Source organism: Xenopus laevis, chromosome 1S (genome assembly GCF_017654675.1).
Source record: "Xenopus laevis strain J_2021 chromosome 1S, Xenopus_laevis_v10.1, whole genome shotgun sequence".
In the NCBI taxonomy this organism is placed as follows: domain Eukaryota; kingdom Metazoa; phylum Chordata; class Amphibia; order Anura; family Pipidae; genus Xenopus; species Xenopus laevis.
Genome location: NC_054372.1, coordinates 197,554,397 through 197,575,258, shown reverse-complemented (window position 1 = coordinate 197,575,258; position 20,862 = coordinate 197,554,397). Strand labels below are relative to the sequence as shown.

At 39.0% G+C, this 20,862-nt stretch overlaps 1 protein-coding gene across 13 annotated transcripts in view; it reads right to left on the bottom strand.

Annotated features, from left to right (window-relative positions):
- LOC108705540 (CUGBP Elav-like family member 4) overlaps positions 1-17,786 on the bottom strand; it is a 614,898-nt gene extending 597,112 nt beyond the window's left edge. For 3 of the 13 annotated variants that reach the window (XM_041580660.1, XM_041580665.1, XM_041580662.1), the window contains exon 1: positions 17,307-17,773. In XM_041580660.1, the coding sequence (XP_041436594.1) occupies positions 17,307-17,580 (274 nt within the window). In that variant the 5' untranslated portion in view covers positions 17,581-17,773. Of the gene's footprint in view, positions 1-17,306 lie in introns of all 13 variants that reach the window. The other 10 variants (XM_041580666.1, XM_041580669.1, XM_041580673.1 and 7 more) reach the window with 7 other exon arrangements.
- Positions 17,787-20,862: the final 3,076 nt, after the last annotated feature.

Genomic DNA, 20,862 nt, shown 5'->3' with positions numbered 1-20,862 from the left:
GACCACTAGGAACAACATCCGAATGGTCAGAGAGAAACATGTTGCTAACAAGCCACCAGTTGCAGATCACTGCTCTAGAACTAAACATAATTAAACAAGAGCCAAACTCTAAGGTTTGATCATAAACTGGTAATTAAGAATTTTTGGTGGTATCCTCCCACACTTTAATTTGTAACAGGGTTCATCTCAACAGAGTAATGGCACCGCCAGGACCAGCCAACTTCCAAGATCAGCATAAATTTCACATTGGAGAACCACATCAAGTCCAATACTGTTTTATTTTTTCATGCACTACATGTTTCAGATAAACATATCCTTCCTCAGGTGCTTGTTCAAACACCTGATGAAGGACATGTATATCGGAAACATGCAGTGCACGAAAAAATAAAACATTCATGTAGTTCTCCAGAGTGAAATTTATGATGATATTGATCATAAACTGTACACCACTAAGCACAAATCAGCAGGACCAGCTTCTGAACTTTTCTTATAGCAGTTGCAAAGAAATTCCATAAAACTAGGTCTACATCGATGAACTAGGTCTACATCGATGTCCCCCTGCATTAAGCACAATTTACTAGGCACAATTCCCTGGGCTCAAAGCTTACTATTATTAGGGGCCCATTTACTAACATTCAGATTTCCTTTTTTTTTCGAGTTTTTTTAAAATTTCTCTTAAAATCTAAAAATTTTAGATTTTATTAAGTGTAAAAACCATCATAAACTCTCCAAGTGAAACTTCTCCAACTGAAAGGCATTGAGGTCCCATAGAAGTCAGTGGGAGCTGTCCTTATCCCATTGAACTTTTTTTCTAAGCCTTTTAGAGATTTTCAGATTTTTTTCGCTAGTAATTATCCAAAACATTTTTTAGAGGTATTAGAGATTCTTGTTCTGCACTTTATTCCATTTGCACTTTTTATGATCAAATCTTTTAATAACTTTCATGGCCTTCATGATTTTTGAGAAGTAACGTTTAACTGTGGTTTTGAAAAGCTCTAACACCACTAAAGTTTGAACTTTAATAAATGGACCTCTAAGGGGTCCACGAAAACCTTAAATACGAAAATGTGTTGTCAAGGTCAAGTCAATAGGAGCCGCTCTGATCCTTTCGGACCATTTTTAATCTATTCAGACTTTTATAGGTTTATGGAGTTTTTTTCCGCTAGGAATTGTCCGAAAAACTCATTCGTACTTTATAAATTCATTATCTTTTTAAAATGTCATGACGTTTGTGGTTTTCAAATAATGTGAGTTTAGTCATCCTTTTAAAAACCTCTAAAACCACTAAAATGAGACTTGAAAAGATTTGAGGGATATAATGGTCTTTTAACTTCCCATTTACTATTGAATGTTGAATTTTTTTGTTACTTTTTCCAACTGGGAACAGCCCATGTGAACTGCTCAGAAAGGCCCCGTGCCGGTTAGGATTTCTCTTGCCCAGTACAAAGAGAGGCATGTGATAACCTGTAGGTCAACCTTTTGCCGTCCAACTTACACATCATGCATTAGTAATAGACAAAGGCTCGGTGAAATGGTTCACTTAACTTAAGTTTGTTCTGTAGCTTAAAGCAAAGATTGTGTATTTTGTGACCCCTCTTCCAGCTCCTCAGACCCACCTTCTATTGCTGAGCCGTTTAAGCTCCCCGACACCCATAATTCACTGCATTGGCCCATTCCCTTCCTGTCCATCATCGGGTGACATTGTCTGTCTATTGTCACATTTACGGTCGTTTAGTCCAACCGATGTGTTTTATCTCTGCTTCCCAGTAAGCACATCTGAGGGACTTAATCACTAGCGCTCAATATTTCCTTTTCATTTATGTAGCCATTTATAGGCAATGTCCTCAAACAGCTCGGGATTGTGCCACTGGATTGTGCTTATAGAGTAATTCTAAACGTCTAAACGGGTTTAATGCATTGAAAAGCGTTTTATCAGAGGCGGTTGATGGCTGCCCATGTAGGAAACAAGAGAATAAAGCCAACGTAGTTGGTGCTTACTATAAACCATACATCAGTAAAGGTCTTGAGGTCTAACTACTCAAATATAGAGACATATACAAATATAATATATTCTATATAGTCTCCATGACTAGTGGTCATATTGAAGAGCAGAATTTTCATATTAACTATGATATCAGAGATTTAGAACTCTGGCTATGTTCCTATATATCCATCGTCTGTTATCCGGAAACCCGTTATCCAAAAAGCTCCAAATTACAGAAATGGTGTCTCATAATAAAAAGATAATCAACATTTTTAAAAATAAATTCTCTTTTATAATAATAAAACAGTATCTTGTACTTACCCCCAACTAAGATATAATTAATCCTTTTTGGAAGCAAAACCAGCCTATTGGGTTTATTTAATGTTTACATGATTTTCTAGTAGACTTAAGGTATGAAGATCCAAATTACAGAAAGATCTGTTATCAGGAAAACCCCAGGTCCCCAAGATTCTGGATAACAGGTCCCATACCTGTTTATATTTTTACTGTCGCAAATTGAATTCACAGACCTTTTGGGCAGTTGAGCACTGAGGAAGTGAGTCCGCATGAAATGCGTCGGACTCTAAACCTCTATTTTATTGATGTTTAAATAAACGTTTGAAGCCTTTTCTTATTCCTGACTGTGACATTTTGAACTCATGTGTGCGTGGCCAAACAACATGACTACTGTGAGCGTTATATTACAGACTTATAAATGCACGTTGCACAGAAACAAACTAGGACTGGTCCCTTGGAAGCAGCACAAACTGCTGAATGTTGGGCTTTTTAATCAAAGGCCTCATGAAATGTTTAAATTCTCTATTATTATGTGCTTATGGCCATTGGAAGGTGTGTTATTCTTCAATGCAACACACAAGGGGTATGTAGATACGTCTCTAAGCATACAATGAATGTAGTTAAATGCTTCAATTTTATCTGTATGTATGTAATGAAAACCCTTTATCCAGAAAGCTCTGGATTACAGAATTGAAATCTCCCATAGACTCAATTTTATCGAAGGAATCCAATTTTTGAAAGATCATTTCCTTTTTCTGTGTAATAATAAAACAGTCGCTTGTACTTGATCCCAACTAAGATATAATTAATCCTTATTGGAGGCAAAACCAGCCTATTGGGTTTATTTCATGTTTATATTATTTTCTAGAAGCCTTACGGTATGAAGATCCAAATTATGGAAATATCTGTTATCTGGAAAACTCCAGGTCCTGAGCATTCTGGATAAAAGGTCCCATACCTGTACTATGGATTAGGTGGTGCCAAGTCATAAACAGAATTTAAAACCCCTGTTCTAAAGTCAACTAAAGTCTTGGTTGCACCCAACATGGTCTTTGTCCATCATGAGATACTGACGTTGCAAACAATAAACTAAAATACAGTAACGGGACCTGTTAAACAGAATGCTCAGCACAGATAACGGATCTTTCCATAACTTGTATCTTCACACCTTTGGGGGCCCATTTACTTAGCTCGAGTGAAGGAATAGAGGAAAAAAAAACAATTTTGAATATTTTTTTGGCTACTTCGACCATCGAATGGGCTACTTCGACCTTCAACTATGAGTTTGACTTCACATCGAACGATTAGAACTAAAAATCGTTTGACTATTTGATAGTCGAAGTACTGTCTCTTTAAGAAAAAACTTCGACCCCCTAGTTTGCCACCTAAAAGCTACCGAAGTCAATGTTAGCCTATGGGGAAGGTCCCAATAGGCTTCCGAAGCTTTTTTGGGTCGAACAAAAATCTTTCAATCGATGGATTAAAATCCTTGGAATCGAACGACTAAAATCTTTGTTGCACCCAACATGGTCTTTGTCCATCATGAGATACTGACGTTGCAAACAATAAACTAAAAAACAGTAATGGGACCTGGTATACAGAATGCTCAGCACAGATAACGGATCTTTCCATAACTTGTATCTTCACACCTTTGGGGGCCCATTTACTTAGCTCGAGTGAAGGAATAGAGGGAAAAAAACGAATTTCGAAAGTTTTTTTTTGGCTACTTCGACCATCGAATGGGCTACTTCGACCTTCGACTATGAGTTTGACTTCACATTGAACGATTCGAACTAAAAATCGTTCGACTATTCGATAGTCGAAATACTGTCTCCCCATAGGCTTCCTAAGCTTTTCTGGGTCGAACAAAAATCATTCAATCGATGGATTAAAATCCTTGGAATCGAACGATTCGAAGGATTTACGAATAGCGCTCGACCGAACGAATAGCGCTAAATCCTTCGACTTCGATATTCGAAGTCGAAGGATTTAACTTCGACGGTCGAATATCGAGGGTTAATTAACCCTCGATATTCAACCCTATGAAAATCTGCCCCTAAGTCTACTATAAAATCATATAAACATTAAATAAAGCCAATAGGCTGGTTTTGCCTCCAATAAGGATTAATTATATCTTAGTTGGGATCAAGTACAAGCTACTGTTTTATTGTTACACAGAAAAAGGAAATTATTTTTTAAAATTTGGATTATTTGGATAAAATGGAGTCTTCCATAAATTGGAGCTTTCTGGATAACAGGTACCTGTATACACTATATTCCCATATAAAAAGGAAGAGAAAGATGAAATGATAAAACATAATGATTTGATACGATTCAAATCAACGTTCCCCTTTTTATATACAGAACAGGGGAAACTTTATAACAATGATTCTCTCTTTTGCATTCGATGGCAAGATCTCCCTGTTCTTCCTCTGAATCTAACGGGAGTCTTTTTTATTTGAGTAAACAGAGTTCAGCTTGTTGGACATGGCTCTGCCCATCTGTATTCCGGCCCAATGCCTTGTTAGTGGAATTATTGAAATGTTTATTTATATGGATAGCGACTGTACGATGCGCATGGGTGAAAGGGAGGCAAGCGCAATACAGCAAACGCTTTGCAAACAAAATTGAAGACAATGTTCCAGTGTGTAAGAACATGCGATATAATGCAGCACAAATGCTTCAGCTGAGTGATGACTTATCTCTCTCCTTGGCTGCTATGAAATATCTCTGGACTCTCCCTGTCTGAATGGAAAGATGTTTCATTAAGCTTTCATTGATTCAGGCAAGTTGAACCCTTACATGTCTTGTCTATGAATTCAATATTTTACTTTGTGGCCATAACAAGAAAAAAAAAATATCTGGAAATATCTGTTATCCGGAAACCCATTATCCAGAAAACTCTGCATTACGGAAAGTCCGTCTCCCATAGGCTGTATTAAAATTAAATAATCCATTTTTTTTCTCTGTAATAATAAAGCAGGAATGGGATTTGTTATCCATAGCCCATGATTCAGTGTCACAGAGACATGAAACGCGTAAGGCTTGAGATGATTGTTCAATAAAGTATTCTTTTCCTTTTAACTTTTTGGTCTGACTTGGCTTGGCCTTCAGGGTGCTCTACACCCTCGATTCCTTTATTGCTATTCGTTATCTGGGAGTCCATTATCCAGAAAGCTCAGAATAATGGAAAGTCTGTCTCCTATAGACTCCATTATAATCAAATAATTCAAATTTTTTTAATTGATTTCCTTTTTCTTTGTAATAATAAAACAGTAACTTGTACTTGATCCCAACTAAGATATAATTAATCCCTATTGGAAGCAAAACCAGCCTATTGGGTTTATTTAATGTTTATATGATTTTCTAGTTGACAAGGTATGAAGATCCAAATTACAGAAAGATGTATTATCTAGAACACCCCAGGTCCAAAGCATTCTGGATAACAGGTCCTATACATGTACTTGATCCCAACTAAGATATAATTAATCCTGTTTTGGAAACAAAACCAGCCTATTGGGTTTATTTGATATTTACATGATTTTCTAGTAGACTTGTGATAAGAAGATTCAAATCCCTGAAAGATCCATTATCCGCAACATTATGGATAACAGGTCCCATACCTGTACATAATCCAAACTTAGATATAATTAATCATTATTAGAAGCAAAATCAGCCTTTTGGGTTTATTCAGGGGCAGATTTATAAAGGGTCGAATTTCGAAGTGTAAAAAACTTCGAAATATGACCATCGAATGGCAGTACTTCGACATTCGAAGTTGAAGTTTAAGGGTTTTTTTATCGAATTTGGCCATATTCGGTCGAAGTAAAATCGCTCGATCGTACAATGAAATCCTACGAATCGAAAGATTCGAACGATTTAATTGATTGATCAAACGATTTTACTTTGACTTCTAAAGACTTAGCCAAATATTGGCTATAGGTTCTAGGAGGTCCCCATAGGCTAACATAGCAATTCGGCAGGTTTAAGGTGGTGAAGTGTTGAAGAACGAACTTTTTTAAAGAGACAGTACTTCGATTTACGAAGTCAAACTTTTTTACTTTTTAGGCCCATTCGATGGTCGAAGTACCCAAAAATTAGTTTGAAATTCAAAGTTTTTAGTTTTGAAAAATCACTTTGACCCTTAGTAAATGTGCCCCTTAATGTTTACATGAATCTTAAGGTATGAAGATCCAAATTACAGAGAGATCCATTATCCGGAAACCCCAGGTCCAAAGCATTCTGGATAACAGGTCCCATACATGTACTTGATCCCAACTAGTTATAATTAATCCTTATTGGAAACAAAACCAGCCTATTGGGTTTAGTTAATGTTTATATGATTTTCTAGTAGACTTAAGGTATGAAGATCCAAATTATGGAAAGATCTGCACTACTATTACCTATTGACATGACGCTTTTATGTGCAGAAGTTTTTCATGATTCCAGGCTGGAAATTCAGCCACTTTGTAAGGCTGTTCCTGTTTGTACTGGTCAACCACAATACTGATGAGTTGAATAATGGATAGTTTGACCTTTGCACACGGGACTGAATCTCTGCTCTCTATGGCTGTCAGGTTTCTTATCGAGGTATTGATAGGCTCATTACTGCAGTCCTTCAAATGATTTTAGTTGTTTGATATTCCGTAACCTTGAAGCTTCCTCATCTCGTAACCCATGGGGCCCATTTACTTAGCTCGAGTGAAGGAATAGAGGAAAAAACGTCAATTTTTTTTGCTACTTCGACCATCGAATGGGCTACTTCAACCTTCGACTTCGATTCGATCTAAAAATCATTAGACTATTCGACCATTCGATAGTTGAAGTACTGTCTCTTTAAGAAAAAACTTTGCCCCCCTACTTCGCCACCTAAAAGCTACCGAAGTCAATATTAGCCTATGGGGAAGGTCCCCATAGGCTTTGGTAGCTTTTTTTGGTCGAAGAAAAATCGTTCGATCGATGGATTAAAATCCTTCGAATCAAATGATTCGAAGGATTTATTAGTTCGATTGAACGAATAGCGCTAAATCCTTCGACTTCGATATTCGAAGTCGAAGGATTTAACTTTGACAGTCGAATATCGAGGGTTAATTAACCCTCGATATGTGACCCTATGTAAATCTGCCCCCTAGTCTTCCTTCTTATTAACATAAAGCTGAAGCCCTTTAAGGGCCTGTCCCATTGCAGCCAAGCCTCTTGAATGGAAAAAGTGTAATGGGGACTCAAATAAATACATGGCAATATACAGTATATCTTGTGTCCGGCTCTATTTAACTGGTGAGAGGTAAAGCCGAAGTGTCTGGGCTGGTGCAACACACACAGATGTAGCGCTTTGTATCTTTATGATTCATATGTCAATAAGGGGTTACTTGGTGTGGGGGGCTATCGAGTCAATCATGGCAACACTTGGGGGTTTATTTACTAAACTCCGAATGCAAAAAACATGACAAATGTGTGATTTTTTTTTTATATAAAATCTGACTTTTAAAAAATCACAAATTTTTCAGGAATTTATTAAACCCCCGAGGATGGAAAAGTCTGAATCAGAAAATCTGGCATCTCAGACCTGTCGAGGTTGCATATAAGTCAATGGGAGAAGTCCCAATGATTTTTTGATGTGCGTTGGGTTTTATGCAATACCCCAAAGTTTTCTGAGTTTTCAGGCTAAAATCTGAGCTTTTGGGTGAAATTTAAAAATAAAAATAAAAAAAAAAATTAAAAAAAGATAAAACAAATCCAAACAAAAATAATTGAACGGATTTGATTTGAGTTTGTAGCAGAAAATATTGAGATAAATTCAGACTTTGATAAATAACATATAAAAAATATACTATAATACTGGACCTGTTATCCATAATGCGTGGGACCTGGGTTTTTCCACATAATAGATCTTTCCATAATTGGGATCTTCATACCTTATGGGGGTTATTTACTAAACTCTGAATGTGAAAATCAAGAAAAAAATCTTGCTTTTCTTTACAAAATCGGACTTTTAAAAAATCAGAAATTTTTCGGGAATTTATTAAACCCTGAAGTTGGAAAATTCTGAATCTGAAAATCTCAGACCTGTCGAGGTTGCATATAAGTCAATGGGAGAAGTCCCATTGATTTTTGATGTGCGCTGGGTTTCGTGCAATACCCCAAAGTTTTCTGAGTTTTCGGGCAAAGATCTGAGTTTTTGGGTCAAAAATATATTGAGATAAATTCAGACTTTGATAAATAACATATATAAAAATAAAAATGGCAATATATTTATATATATATATTTAGAAAAGATGGGACCTGTTATCCAGAATGCTCGGGACCTGGGATTTTCCACATAATGGATCTTTCCATAATTTGGATCTTCATACCTTAAAGGTGGCCATACACGGGCCGATAAAAGCTGCCGACAGACCAAGTCGGCAGCTTATTGGCCCGTGTATGGGGGCCCCCGACGGGCTTCCCCGATCGAGATCTGGCCGAAAGTCGGCCAGATCTCGATCGGATGGGGTTAAAAATCCCGTCGGATCGTGGCCGCATCTGTTTGTTGATGCGGTCCCGCGATCCGACCGCCCGTTTGGCGAACGCTAGGATCCGATCGTTGGGCCCTAGGGCCCACGATCGGATCAGCCCGATATTGCCCACCTCAAGGTGGGCATATCGGAGGGAGATCCGCTCGTTTGGCGACATCGGCAAACGAGCGGATCTATCCGTGTATGGCCACCTTAAGTCTACTAGAAAATCATATAAACATGAAATAAACCCAATAGGCTGGTTTTGCCTCCAATAAGGATTAATTATATCTTAGTTGGGATCAAGTACATGTATAGGACCTGTTATCCAGAATGCTTTGGACCTGGGGTGTTCTAGATAATACATCTTTCTGTAATTTGGATCTTCATACCTTAAGTCTACTAGAAATTCATTTAAACATGAAATAAACCCAATAGGCTGGTTTTGCTTCCAATAAGGATTAATTATATCTTAGTTAGGATCAAGTACAAGCGACTGTTTTATTATTACACAGAAAAAGGAAATTATTTTTAGAAAATGTAATAACTGTATTTGGATAAAATGGGAGATGGCCTTTCTGTAATTCAGAGGTTTCTGGATAAAGGATCTCATACCTGTACATATTACATACAAATAATATATATAGTTAAAAATACATTTTTCTATTAACTTTTCTAAATAAGTCCTGTTAGTGCTGTTCTCTTTTAAATAGCTATATTTAAAAATATATTTAATAGTCCCACGATGTACAGAACTCAACAGGTTTTGTGCAAATATTTTTTTTTCAATTAATTTACAAGGTTTTTTTAAATTTAATATATATATAATGTAAAAAAATAGATGACATATAAAAATAAAACATATATAAAAGTAAATCATTATATAAATTCATAAAAAAGTAATACAATAGTAAAAAAGTAAGAAACATATATAAAAACAAACAAATAAAAAATATATATATCTATAGTCCAACAAGTCCACCAATAAAGTCCACTATGAGGAAGCCCTTGGAGTAGGCTGAAACATTTCATTCAAACATTTTCCATTACCTTTAAGACCTGTGAGTGTGGATCTTATTTGATGGATGATGATATATATTTTATATATTTATTTTTTGTACAGTAAGTACCTTTACAAGTGAAAGACTGAAATGCTGGACACAATCGTTACGAGAATAAACAACTTTTTGTTTCTGAACAAAGTGCTGCTCCTACTTATAGAATTCTACACATTTTTACTATGCACCTCAAATAAAAACCTAAAACTAAATCAGTCTGTCCATCCGTGTGTCTATTTGTCAGTCTGTCTGTCTGTCTGTCTGTCTGTCTGTCTGTCTATCTATCTATCTATCTATCTATCATCTATCTATCTATCTATCTATCTATCTGTTAGTCTGTCTGTCTGACTGTCGGTTTGTCTATCGGTCTCTCTCTCTCTCTCTCTCTCTCTCTCTCTCTCTCTCTCTCTCTCTATTTATCTATCTATTATCTGTCTGTATGTCTCTCTCTGTCTGTCTCTCTCTCTGTCTATCTATCTATCTATTCTCTCTCTCTCTCTCTCTCTCTCTCTCTCTCTCTCTCTCTCTCTATCTGTTAGTCTGTCTGTCTATCTGTCTGTCCATCTGTCTATTTATATATCTGTCTGTCTTTCCGTCCATTGGTCTGTCTGTCTATTCATCTATCATCTACTCATCTCTTATCTGTCTGACTATCTCTCTCTCTCTCTCTCTCTCTCTCTCTCTCTCTCTCTCTCTCTCTCTCTCTCTCTCTCTCTCTCTCTCTCTCTCTATCCACCTGTCTGACTATAATATATATGATAGATAGACAGGTAACTTTACATAAGAGACTGACCATCAACTGCACAAAAACTTTATATGATGTAAATGTCATTACATACTGTTTAATGATAACATTAGATTTAATTGCACTTGTTGTCTAAAATCACAGCAAACGGTAAATGAGTATTTGTGAGGAGTAAAGGAGACTGGGTAGGCTGCCCCTTTATTTAGTCCCCTCCCCCTCAGACAATCTTATAAATAGCCGACAAGGCCTCTGCCCTTCATTACCAGCAATGGGCTGATCTGAGTAGATTCTTGGTCCTTCATTAGAAGAAAAAATAATATTAATAACAGTTTATCCAGACCATATTGCTTTTCAAAGCTGTATTTCTTTTTATGGCCACGTCACTTATAGCTGCTCCGACCCAAATAAATGATTTCATTGCAGTCATCAACAATTTATGGTGATTTGATCCACCAACGCAATGTTGCTATTGAAAAGAACCAATTAGTATCTGCCGTGGTAAAGTGTTCAGGCAATTCCATCCGTCATAAGACGTCAATACCGGTCTTCCCTTATTGTATTGTCCTGTCGCACAACTTCAACGGGGAGACGAGTTCTGATATGAACAAAAAATGCCACCGATCAGTTGCTAAAGATTTTCTACACCGATCCCAGAACCAAGCGACAACTGAACCGCTGGAGTCACATAATTGTATTAAACAATATCACTATATTTCCATTAAAGGAGAAGGAAAGGCTAAAAGTAAGTAAACTTTATCAGAAAGGTCTATATAAATACACCAGTAACCCCTCAAATTAAAGCTGCTCTGAGTCCTCTGTCAAAAGAAACAGCACATTTCTTTCCTTCTATTGTGTACTCATGGGCTTCTGTATCAGACTTCCTGTTTTCAGCTTAAACCTCCAGGGCTAGGGCTTGAGCATGCTCAGTTTGTTCCTCTCTCCCTGCTGTAATCTGAGCCCAGAGCTATGAGTGAGCAGGAAGTGATGTCACAGCAAGCTAATATGGCAGCTGCTATCCTAAACAAACAGAGACAGTGTCTAGAGCGGTTTACTCAGTATGAAAAAGCATTCTAAAGAATAAAAATGGCGCACTAGCTTGCACTGTTGTGGCTAATCTATTGGTAATACACTGCCTTGGTAGCTTTACTTCTCCTTTAAGGGACTTTACTTTTTTTAAGTAAACAACAGCATCATTGGATCTTCAGTTTTGACTTTACATCCAGATCATTGTCACTCACTGTCTCTCCAGATTCATAGATCTGGATTTCTCCAATTTATTGTGTTGCTCGTTGCCAATTCATATCCCCGGTGCTTCGGGTAATATCGTGGCATCTGCCTGGTGGATTATTTTGTTTGTAACACATTCCCAGGCCTTTGCTTAGACGCATTGCCTCAGCCTTAAAATCTGTCTCAGCCTATTGGAAAGGTCCTACATACAGATTACTATAATTGAAAATTATTATCCTAAATACTACTTTAAATTGCCTTTTGAATACATTTAAAGATAATGCATTGTGAGATGGCTACCCAGAGAGCAGTAACGTTTATATCTCTCTATAGTCGGTTTTCAACTGCACGAGACAAAGCAGCAAAAAAAAAAAAAAAATCACAAAAGTTCATGAATGAATTGCCCAGCACTCGGTCGAAACATCACATGGACCCCTGATTATTAATTACTGACCTGTAATACTTCCTATGGTTTATTTATTATTGATTGACCACGTTGTTACCCTGTAGACATTATATTTTGAAGATATAGGAGAATTGTTGGGTTGGTTTAAGTCAAGCCTGCTTTTTTTTAATACATACAGGTATGGGATCCATTATCCGGAAATCCGTTATGCAGAAAGCTTCAAATTACAGAAAAGCTGTCTCCTATAGACTCCGTTTTATCCAAATAATATACATTTTTAGAAATGATTTCCTTTTTCTGTGTAATAATAAAACAGTAACTTGTACTTGATCCCAACTAAGATATAATTAATCCTTATTGGAGGCAAAACCAGCCTATTGGCTTTATTTAATGTCTACATGATATTCTAGTAGATTTAAGGTATGAAGATCCAAATTACAGAAATATCTATTATCCAGAAAACTCCAGGTCCTGAGAATTCTGGATAACAGGTCCTATACCTGTATATATTTCCTCTACTTTTGGAGACACAACATTTTATATTGTTTGGCCTTTACCATTGGATATAATTAGATCAGGGGAGGAGAAGTACAGAAATATTAACCCCCTCCCCTCCATCACCCGGCCTTTTCTATTTTATTGCAAGCAAATCACTAGTTAAAAATCCCCTCTATCTATCTATCTATCTATCTATCTATCTATCTATCTATCTATCTATCTATCTATCTATCTATCTATCTATCTATCTATCTATCTGTTAGTCTGTCTGTCTCTCTGTTTTCTCTCTCTCTCTCTCTCTCTCTCTCTCTCTCTGTCTGTCTAACTATCTATCTATCTATCTGTCTATCTATCTATCTCTCTATCTCGCTATCTATCTCTCTCTCTCTCTCTCTCTCTCTCTTTCTCTCTCTCTCTCTCTCCTTCTCTCTCTCTCTCTCTCTCTCTCTCTCTCTCTCCTTTCTCTCTCTCTCTCTCTCCTTCTCTCTCTCTTCTCTCTCTCTCTCCTCTCTCTCTCCTTCTCTCTCTCTCTCTCTCTCTCTCTCTCTCTCTCTCTTGTTGTTGGCAATAAATGGATTCTCCAGCGCTTCAACTTTTTTAATGCACTCTTCAAAGGTGTAAAATTGGCAGGTTTGGAATTAAATGAAATATTTATTAGCTGCTAATTAGTTAGGGCTGTAAATCTCGCACTGAAATACATCAAAATTGTTGCACAGTCTTCCTAAAAGAAGTCCCAACCGCTATGGGTTGCCGGCTGCTGCAAAATGGTTAACACATCGTTGACCACAAAGGAAGGTTCTGATAAAGGGTGAGGATTAATTTAACCCCGTCATGTCTCCGCCTGTCAAAGGGGACTGAGTTGATGTTTTTTTTCCCTGCTGCACATAAAAGAATTGGGATCTGTGCAACTGCTTCACCTTTCAGAGACTTAGACCATAATAAACCTATAGGAGCAAGCAAGTCACTTTTTTTAAAAGTATTAGCCCAAAAAAAAAAAAAAAGAAGACCCATCAGCCTTTGAGCCGTATAAGTTTGAACTGTTTCCGGTTTAATGATATGGAACAAAAACGTTCAGTGTCTGATGCGTCTCCATGTGAGGAGCCTCATAACATCAGACTTCAATGTAACCCTGTTAATTCCCCATTGGGCTCTTTATGTTTAGATGTAGCCCTGTGCTCCGCATCCATCGGAAATGTCTATTAAATGGGCGAAGGGTGGATATTCCCTGCTTTACATAAACTGCCAGTTTGTTTTATTCTGCAGCTCATGATACAACCCTACCAGGGCCAATGGCATCCAGACTATACACACGTGTGTGTGTGTTTTGTGCGTCATACAAAGTTAACCGAAAACTCAGAACCGACAAGGAAGGGCACATCCATCCAACAGCTTTTATGACTGTTCTTATTATTCTCTATAGGGAGGAGAATTATTCTTTAAATCCAAGTATTGTGTAGCTATAGAGAATACAACATTCTATAAGTAACCACTCACACAAATGCTGCCAAAGCCTCTGATTACTGCATTTTTTACCCCAATTCACCAAATATAAAAGCATTTTCCCTCCACTCACCCTACCTATATATTTTGTCAGGCGTTATTTTGTATCTGTGCATTTATCCTTATGATTTTGTTCCCTAGATATGCTAATAGTGTAAGAAAGTTCTCAGCAACAAAGCCGTTCCTTAGCAACACTGAAGCGGAGAGTTTACACCCCCACCCCATGTCCTGTTATCACTATGGGGGATTCTGAGTCAACTCTTTTCCTCCCCATCATTTCTTCACCCCCAGATATTCCAGCACAAAGTTAAAGAACACAGTCCTAGCGCCTATTTGCCCCCCAAGCCCTCTGTATGGCGCACACTATACATTTACACATCTTGTCTCCATGTTGTTACAGGTATAAACAATCTCTGGCCCTTCAGTTGTGGTTGAACTGTATCTTTTAAATGTAAAAATGAAAAGCAGCATAAGGGAGGGAGGGAGAGGGGATAAAATGACATGGCAGTTGAAAATTACCCAGGCATCTCCAAATAGTCACAGGTTATCCAGGTTTTATAGAATCACAACTTGGCAAATCCCTAGTTTATGTTTTAGGCATATGTTCAGTCAAATAAAAATGAAGAAGCCATTAAACGCTGTTGATCTGCTCAATCTGCTCCCCAGTTTCAAGGCTTTACCACAATCTCTATAACCCACACCCAAGCCTTTACCACTCCTGCCAGTACCTCATGTATAAGCCTTTCACAGTCGGCTCAGATACAAGTCTTCCCCAGTGTCCTCTGCACCCCAATTCTAAGCTTTTGTAATTGTTGCTCATTTCTGCCACCCTGTCCCCATTCACAAAAAACACCACCACAGCCAATTCACTTATTTGTGTCTTTCAATCCAGAATGCACCATCTCTTCCACAATCCAGCCTTCTTTTCAAAAATGAGCTCTGCTAAATGGACATATAGGAACCAGTTTAACACTAGGAGCAGCTTCTCTCACCACCCCAAGCCAATCCCTCTGCCCTTTCTAGCTCGTGCTTGAGAATTCCTCCAATAATGTTCTTAGAAGTCAGTTTAAAGCAATGTCATAAAAGGTTGCCTTATGGAGCAGCTCATCATTGCTAGATGTACCCTAGCTCTAAACCCTACTAGATGTACTCTAGCCCCAAGCCCTTCTAGATGCACCCTAACTCCATGCCCTGCTAGATGTTACCTAGCTTCATGCATAGCTCCATGCCCTGCTAGATGCACCCTAGAGCTCCATGCCCTGCTAGATGCACCCAAGCTCCATGCCCTACTAGATGCATTTTAGCTCCATACATAGCTTCATGCCCTGCTATATGCAGCCTAGTTCCATGCCCTGCTAGATTCACCCAAGCTCCATGCCCTGCTAGATGCATTGTAGCTCCATACATAGCTCCATGCCCTGCTAGATGTACCCTAGCTCAATGCATAGCTCCATGCCCTGCTAGATGCAGCCTAGCTCCATGCCCTGCTAGATGCATCCTAGCTTCATGCATAGCTCCATGCCCTGCTAGATGCATCGTTGCTCCATGCATAACTCCATGCCCTGCTAGATGTACCCTAGCTTGATGCATAGCTACATGCTCTGCTAGATGCACCCTAGCTCCATGCCCTAGTAGATGCATCCTAGCTTCATGCATAGCTTCATGCCCTGCTAGATGCACCCTAGCTCCCTGCATAGCTCCATGCCCTGCTAGATGCATCGTTGCTCCATGCATAACTCCATGCCCTGCTAGATGTACCCTAGCTTGATGCATAGCTCCATGCTCTGCTAGATGCACCCTAGCTCCATGCCCTAGTAGATGCATCCTAGCTTCATGCATAGCTTCATGCCCTGCTAGATGCACCCTAGCTCCATGCATAGCTCCATGCTCTGCTAGATGCTCCCTAGCTCCATGTCCTGATATATGCTCCCTAGATCCATGCATAGCTTCATGCCCTGCTAGAAGCACCCTAGCTCAATGCATAGCTCCATGCTCTGCTAGATGCTCTCTGGCTCCATGCCCTGCTCTCTCTCCCAAATGTGCCTGATAAAGTTGTTCCAATATGGAGTGGTCAGTTCAGCACTAGCTACAGGGACAGCTCCTGAATCTCATCCCTTGTCTCTGCCTCCCCAGCCCCGAGTCTCCCTGTTATTCCTGACTCACTGGCAGATGTGTCTGATCAAGTTACTGAGATGGAAGCAGAGAACTCAGCGACAGCTCCTCTCCCCGGGGGAACCCACTCACCCTGCAGCTCGGCTGCTGTATCTCTGCTTCTCTCCCAGATGTGCCTGATATAGTCAGCGATAGAGTCCATTCAGCAGCCCCAGTCAGAGAGGCGGCTCTCCCCTCTGTAATCCCTTGTCTCTGCCTCCCCAGCTCCCCACACATTATCTCTGCTTCCCTTCCACATGCGCCTGATAAAGTTACCCAGATACTAGTCAGTCAATGGACTCAGTCAATCTCATCCCTGTCTCTCTGCTCAATAAACTTACTATATATATATATATGTATATGTATATGTGAGAGGGTGCAGTTCAGCACCGACTGTGGGACAGCTCCTTCCCTCCCTGACTTCAGAGACTCTGATGCCGACTACTCTGATGCTGTGCTACTCTCTGTCACCCTGTTCTACTCTGTCACCCAGTTCTACTCTAACTGTCACCCAGTTCTACTCTGTCAGCCTGTTCTACTCTAACTGTCACGCTGTTCTATTCTAACTGTCACCCTGCTCAGCTGCAACTGCCTCCCTGTCCGGCTACAACTGCCACCCTTGCTGGATGCTGCTGCTGAAGTTCCCGACATCTGAAGCACCAGTAACCCCCACATTCCTTTTCTTTACTCGTCCTGATTCCCACATGTATTTCCCTTGTCCCTTGTGCTGACAATCCATTCCAGACTCTCACCTGTGCCCCCCGCCCCCAATAGAGCAATTCTTACAGCAACTGCCCGCCAGCCTCCCCAGTCTCACAACTGCCAGCAGCAACTCCAGCCCCCCTTTCCCTCCAGCTGAGCGAGTGTCAGTTCAGCACCGGCAGTTGTGGAAAGCTCGTGTGTGAGTAGAAGCCGCTAAGTGTCACCCCGAGCCCCGGGCTCTGACCTTTGTGCATCCCGGTGAACCTGTCCTTCAGCACCGTCAGTTCGTAGATCTTTCCGAACTCCTCGAATAGAGGTTTCAGGTCCTTCTCGTCCAGATTGCGGGGGATCTGCCCAATGAACAGCTTGATGGCATCGTGGTCCTTCATGGGGATGGTGCTGGCGGCGCCCCCGGGACTGTGGTGGTTTAATCCGTTCATGTGGCCGTTGCTGCTGCTGACAGTGAGGCTGCTATTGTCTGGCTGCCCATTCGCTAACGTGGCCATCTTTATATACATAGAGAGTCCTGTGTGTGTCCTGCCTCGGCCGCTCGCTCCTCTCTTTATACTTTACACTCGGCTCTTCCTTTCAGTATAACAGGCTGGGCCGGCTCATATAGGGGCGGGGGGAGCTGAGTAGTGAGTGAGATGATCAGTGGTTCCTTCCAAATCCACTCTCAGGCTGCAGGGTCTCTCCATTGTGACCTCACTCTCAGCCCTTGTCCTACATTTATTCTTTTATTCTTTTATTTCCACATTTTTATAAAAAAAAAACAGGATGGGAATTTATTTGGATTTTTTTTTCTTCCTGGTTTTGTTGTTGTTCCATCCCTTATGATGTCATAATAAAGAGGAGTCACAATCGGTGGGGCTTCTCCCTCTCTGTCGCTGAACAACAGGAATCCAGGGATGCGACCGGCCGACACCTGACTCTGGGGTATCTGTGTATTTGTCTTGTGACTGGGATTCATTGTGGCAACTCCATTGTTCCTTCCCATGTGTCTGTGAGTCTCTGTGTGTTTTCCTACAAACCCTGCTGCCTCCCTTTATTTACCCTTATATATATATTTATTATATACACACACTAGGGACGCTCAGAATCCAGTATTCCGCCTCTTTCAGCAGAATTCAGATTCAGCCCATTCCTTCTGCCCGACCGAGCCAAATCCGAATCCTAATTTGCATATGGGAAGGGAAATCACGTGACTATTTGTCACAAAACTAGGAAGTAAAAAATGTTTTCCCCTTCCCACCCCTAATTTCCATATGCAAATTAGGATTCGGTTCAGTATTCGCCCGAATCGTCCTCGAAGGATTCGTAGGTTCGGCCAAATCGTAAATAGTGGATTCAGTGCACCCCTAGCAAACACACACAGGTATGGGATCCGTTATCCGGAAACCCTTAATCCAGATATTACGGAAAGGCCGTCTCCCATAGACTCCATTATAATTAAAAATTCTAAAGTTTAAAAAATGATTTCCTTTTTCTGTGTAATAATAAAACAGTAACTTGTACTTGATCCCAACTAAGATATAATTAATCCTTATTGGAAGCAAAACCAGCCTATTGGCTTTATTTAATGTTTATATGATTTTCTAGTAGACTTAAGGTATCAAGATCCAAATTACAGAAAGATCCATTATCTGGAAAAACCCCAGGTCCCGAGCATTCTGGATAACAGGTCCCATACCTGTAATAATAAAACAGTCGCTTGTACTTGATCCCAACTAAGATATAATTAATCCTTATTGCAGGCAAAACCAGCCTATTGGCTTTATTTAATATTTATATGATTTTCTAGTAGATTTAAGGTATGAAGATCCAAATTACGGAAAGATTTGTTATCCGGAAAACCCCAGGTCCCGAGCATTCTGGATAACAGGTCCTATACCTGTAATAATAAAACAGTAACTTGTACTTGATCCCAACTAAGATATCATTAATCCTTATTGGAAGCAAAACCCGCATATTGGGTTTATTTAATGTTTATATAATTTTATAGTAGATTTAAGGTATGAAGATCCAAATTACAGAAAGATCTGTTATCCAGAAAACCCCAGGTCCTGTGCATTCTGGATAAAAGATCCCATACCTGTATAACAGATATCTCTGGAGTGTCAATCACTTCCATTAAGACATTTTACTAGAATGTATTTGCTTGCAACTCTGATTCCTTAAGTTTCAATAAAACAAATATTTGTGAAGATGGTGAGAGCAGTACAGTTATGGTTATGGGATCTGTTATCCGGAAACCCGTTATCCAAAAAGCTCCAAATTACAGAAAGGCCATCTCCCATAGACTCCATTTTATCCAAATAATCCAAATGTTTAAAAATGATTTCCTATTTCGGTGTATTGATAAAACAGTCGCTTGTACTTGATCCCAACTAAGATATAATTAATCCTTATTGGAAGCAAAACCAGCCTATTGGGTTTATTTAATGTTTACATGATTTTCTAGTAGACTTAAGGTATGAAGATCCAAATTACAGAAAGATCTGTTATCCGGAAAGCCCCAGGTCCTGAGCATTCTGGATAACAGGTCCCATACCTGTAATAATAAAACAGTCACTTGTACTTGATCCCAACTAAGATATAATTAATCCTTATTGGAAGCAAAACCAGTCTATTGGGTTTATTTAATGTTTACATGATTTTCTAGTAGACTTAAACTATGAAGATCCAAATTACAGAAAGACCCATTATCCAGAAACTCCCAGCTCCCGAGCATTCTGGATAACAGGTCCCATACCTGTATATACAGGTATAGGATCCCTTATCCGGAAACCCAATATCCAGAAAGCTCTGAATTACGGAATGGTTGTCTCCGATAGACTCCATTTTATCCAAATAATCCAAATTTTTAAAAATGATTTCCGTTTTCTGTGTAATAATAAAACAGTCGCTTGTACTTGATCCCAACTAAGATATAATTAATCCTTATTGGGAGCAAAACCAGCCTATTGGGTTTGTTTTAATGTTTAAATTAATTTCTAGTAGACTTAAGGCATGAAGACCCAAATTACGGAAAGATCCATTATCCGGCAAACCCCAGGTCCAGGAGCATTCTGGATAACAGGTCCCATACCTGTAAATACACAAAAATCATAAAAAGCACATCTCCCATGTCAAGAGCAAAGCCTATTTTTAAAAATACATTTATTTTGATAGTTATAAATATATTTTCCCAGCCTCTGCCTGTCTTTTATATATATATATATATATATATATATATATATATATATATATATATATATATATATATATACTGTGTGTGTATATATATATATATATATATATATATATATATATATATATATATATATATATATATATATATATATATATACATAAATAAAAATGCTGCTGCTCCACATGGTTACAGTTTAAATTGTACCTACATTTATTCTATTGGACATTAGGGGAGGTGAATTTTTTTTTGTTTTAAATATATACCCCCCTTCTAACTAGGGAATGTTATTTGGACAGTGTTTTTCTTTCTATACAAAGGATATTATCTCTGTGGCTGAAGTTGAACTACATTTCCCAGCATCCCCTGAAATACCAGGGTTGGAGACTTCCTGCAGGTGGAGAGCAGCTTGTTGCCCTATAAATCCCAAGCCTTACATTTAGCCACAATCCAAATGATCTTTGCTCCGGAGCTGTAGTCACAACATGTAGCTCAGATTTCATGCGCCAGGCTCTGGCTCTTCACATACACTTGTCTTTTTATGGCCGTCCATTAGACATTAAGACTTGAGCTGCGTTTGTCATGATGCTGATTGTACTCGTTGTCGGGG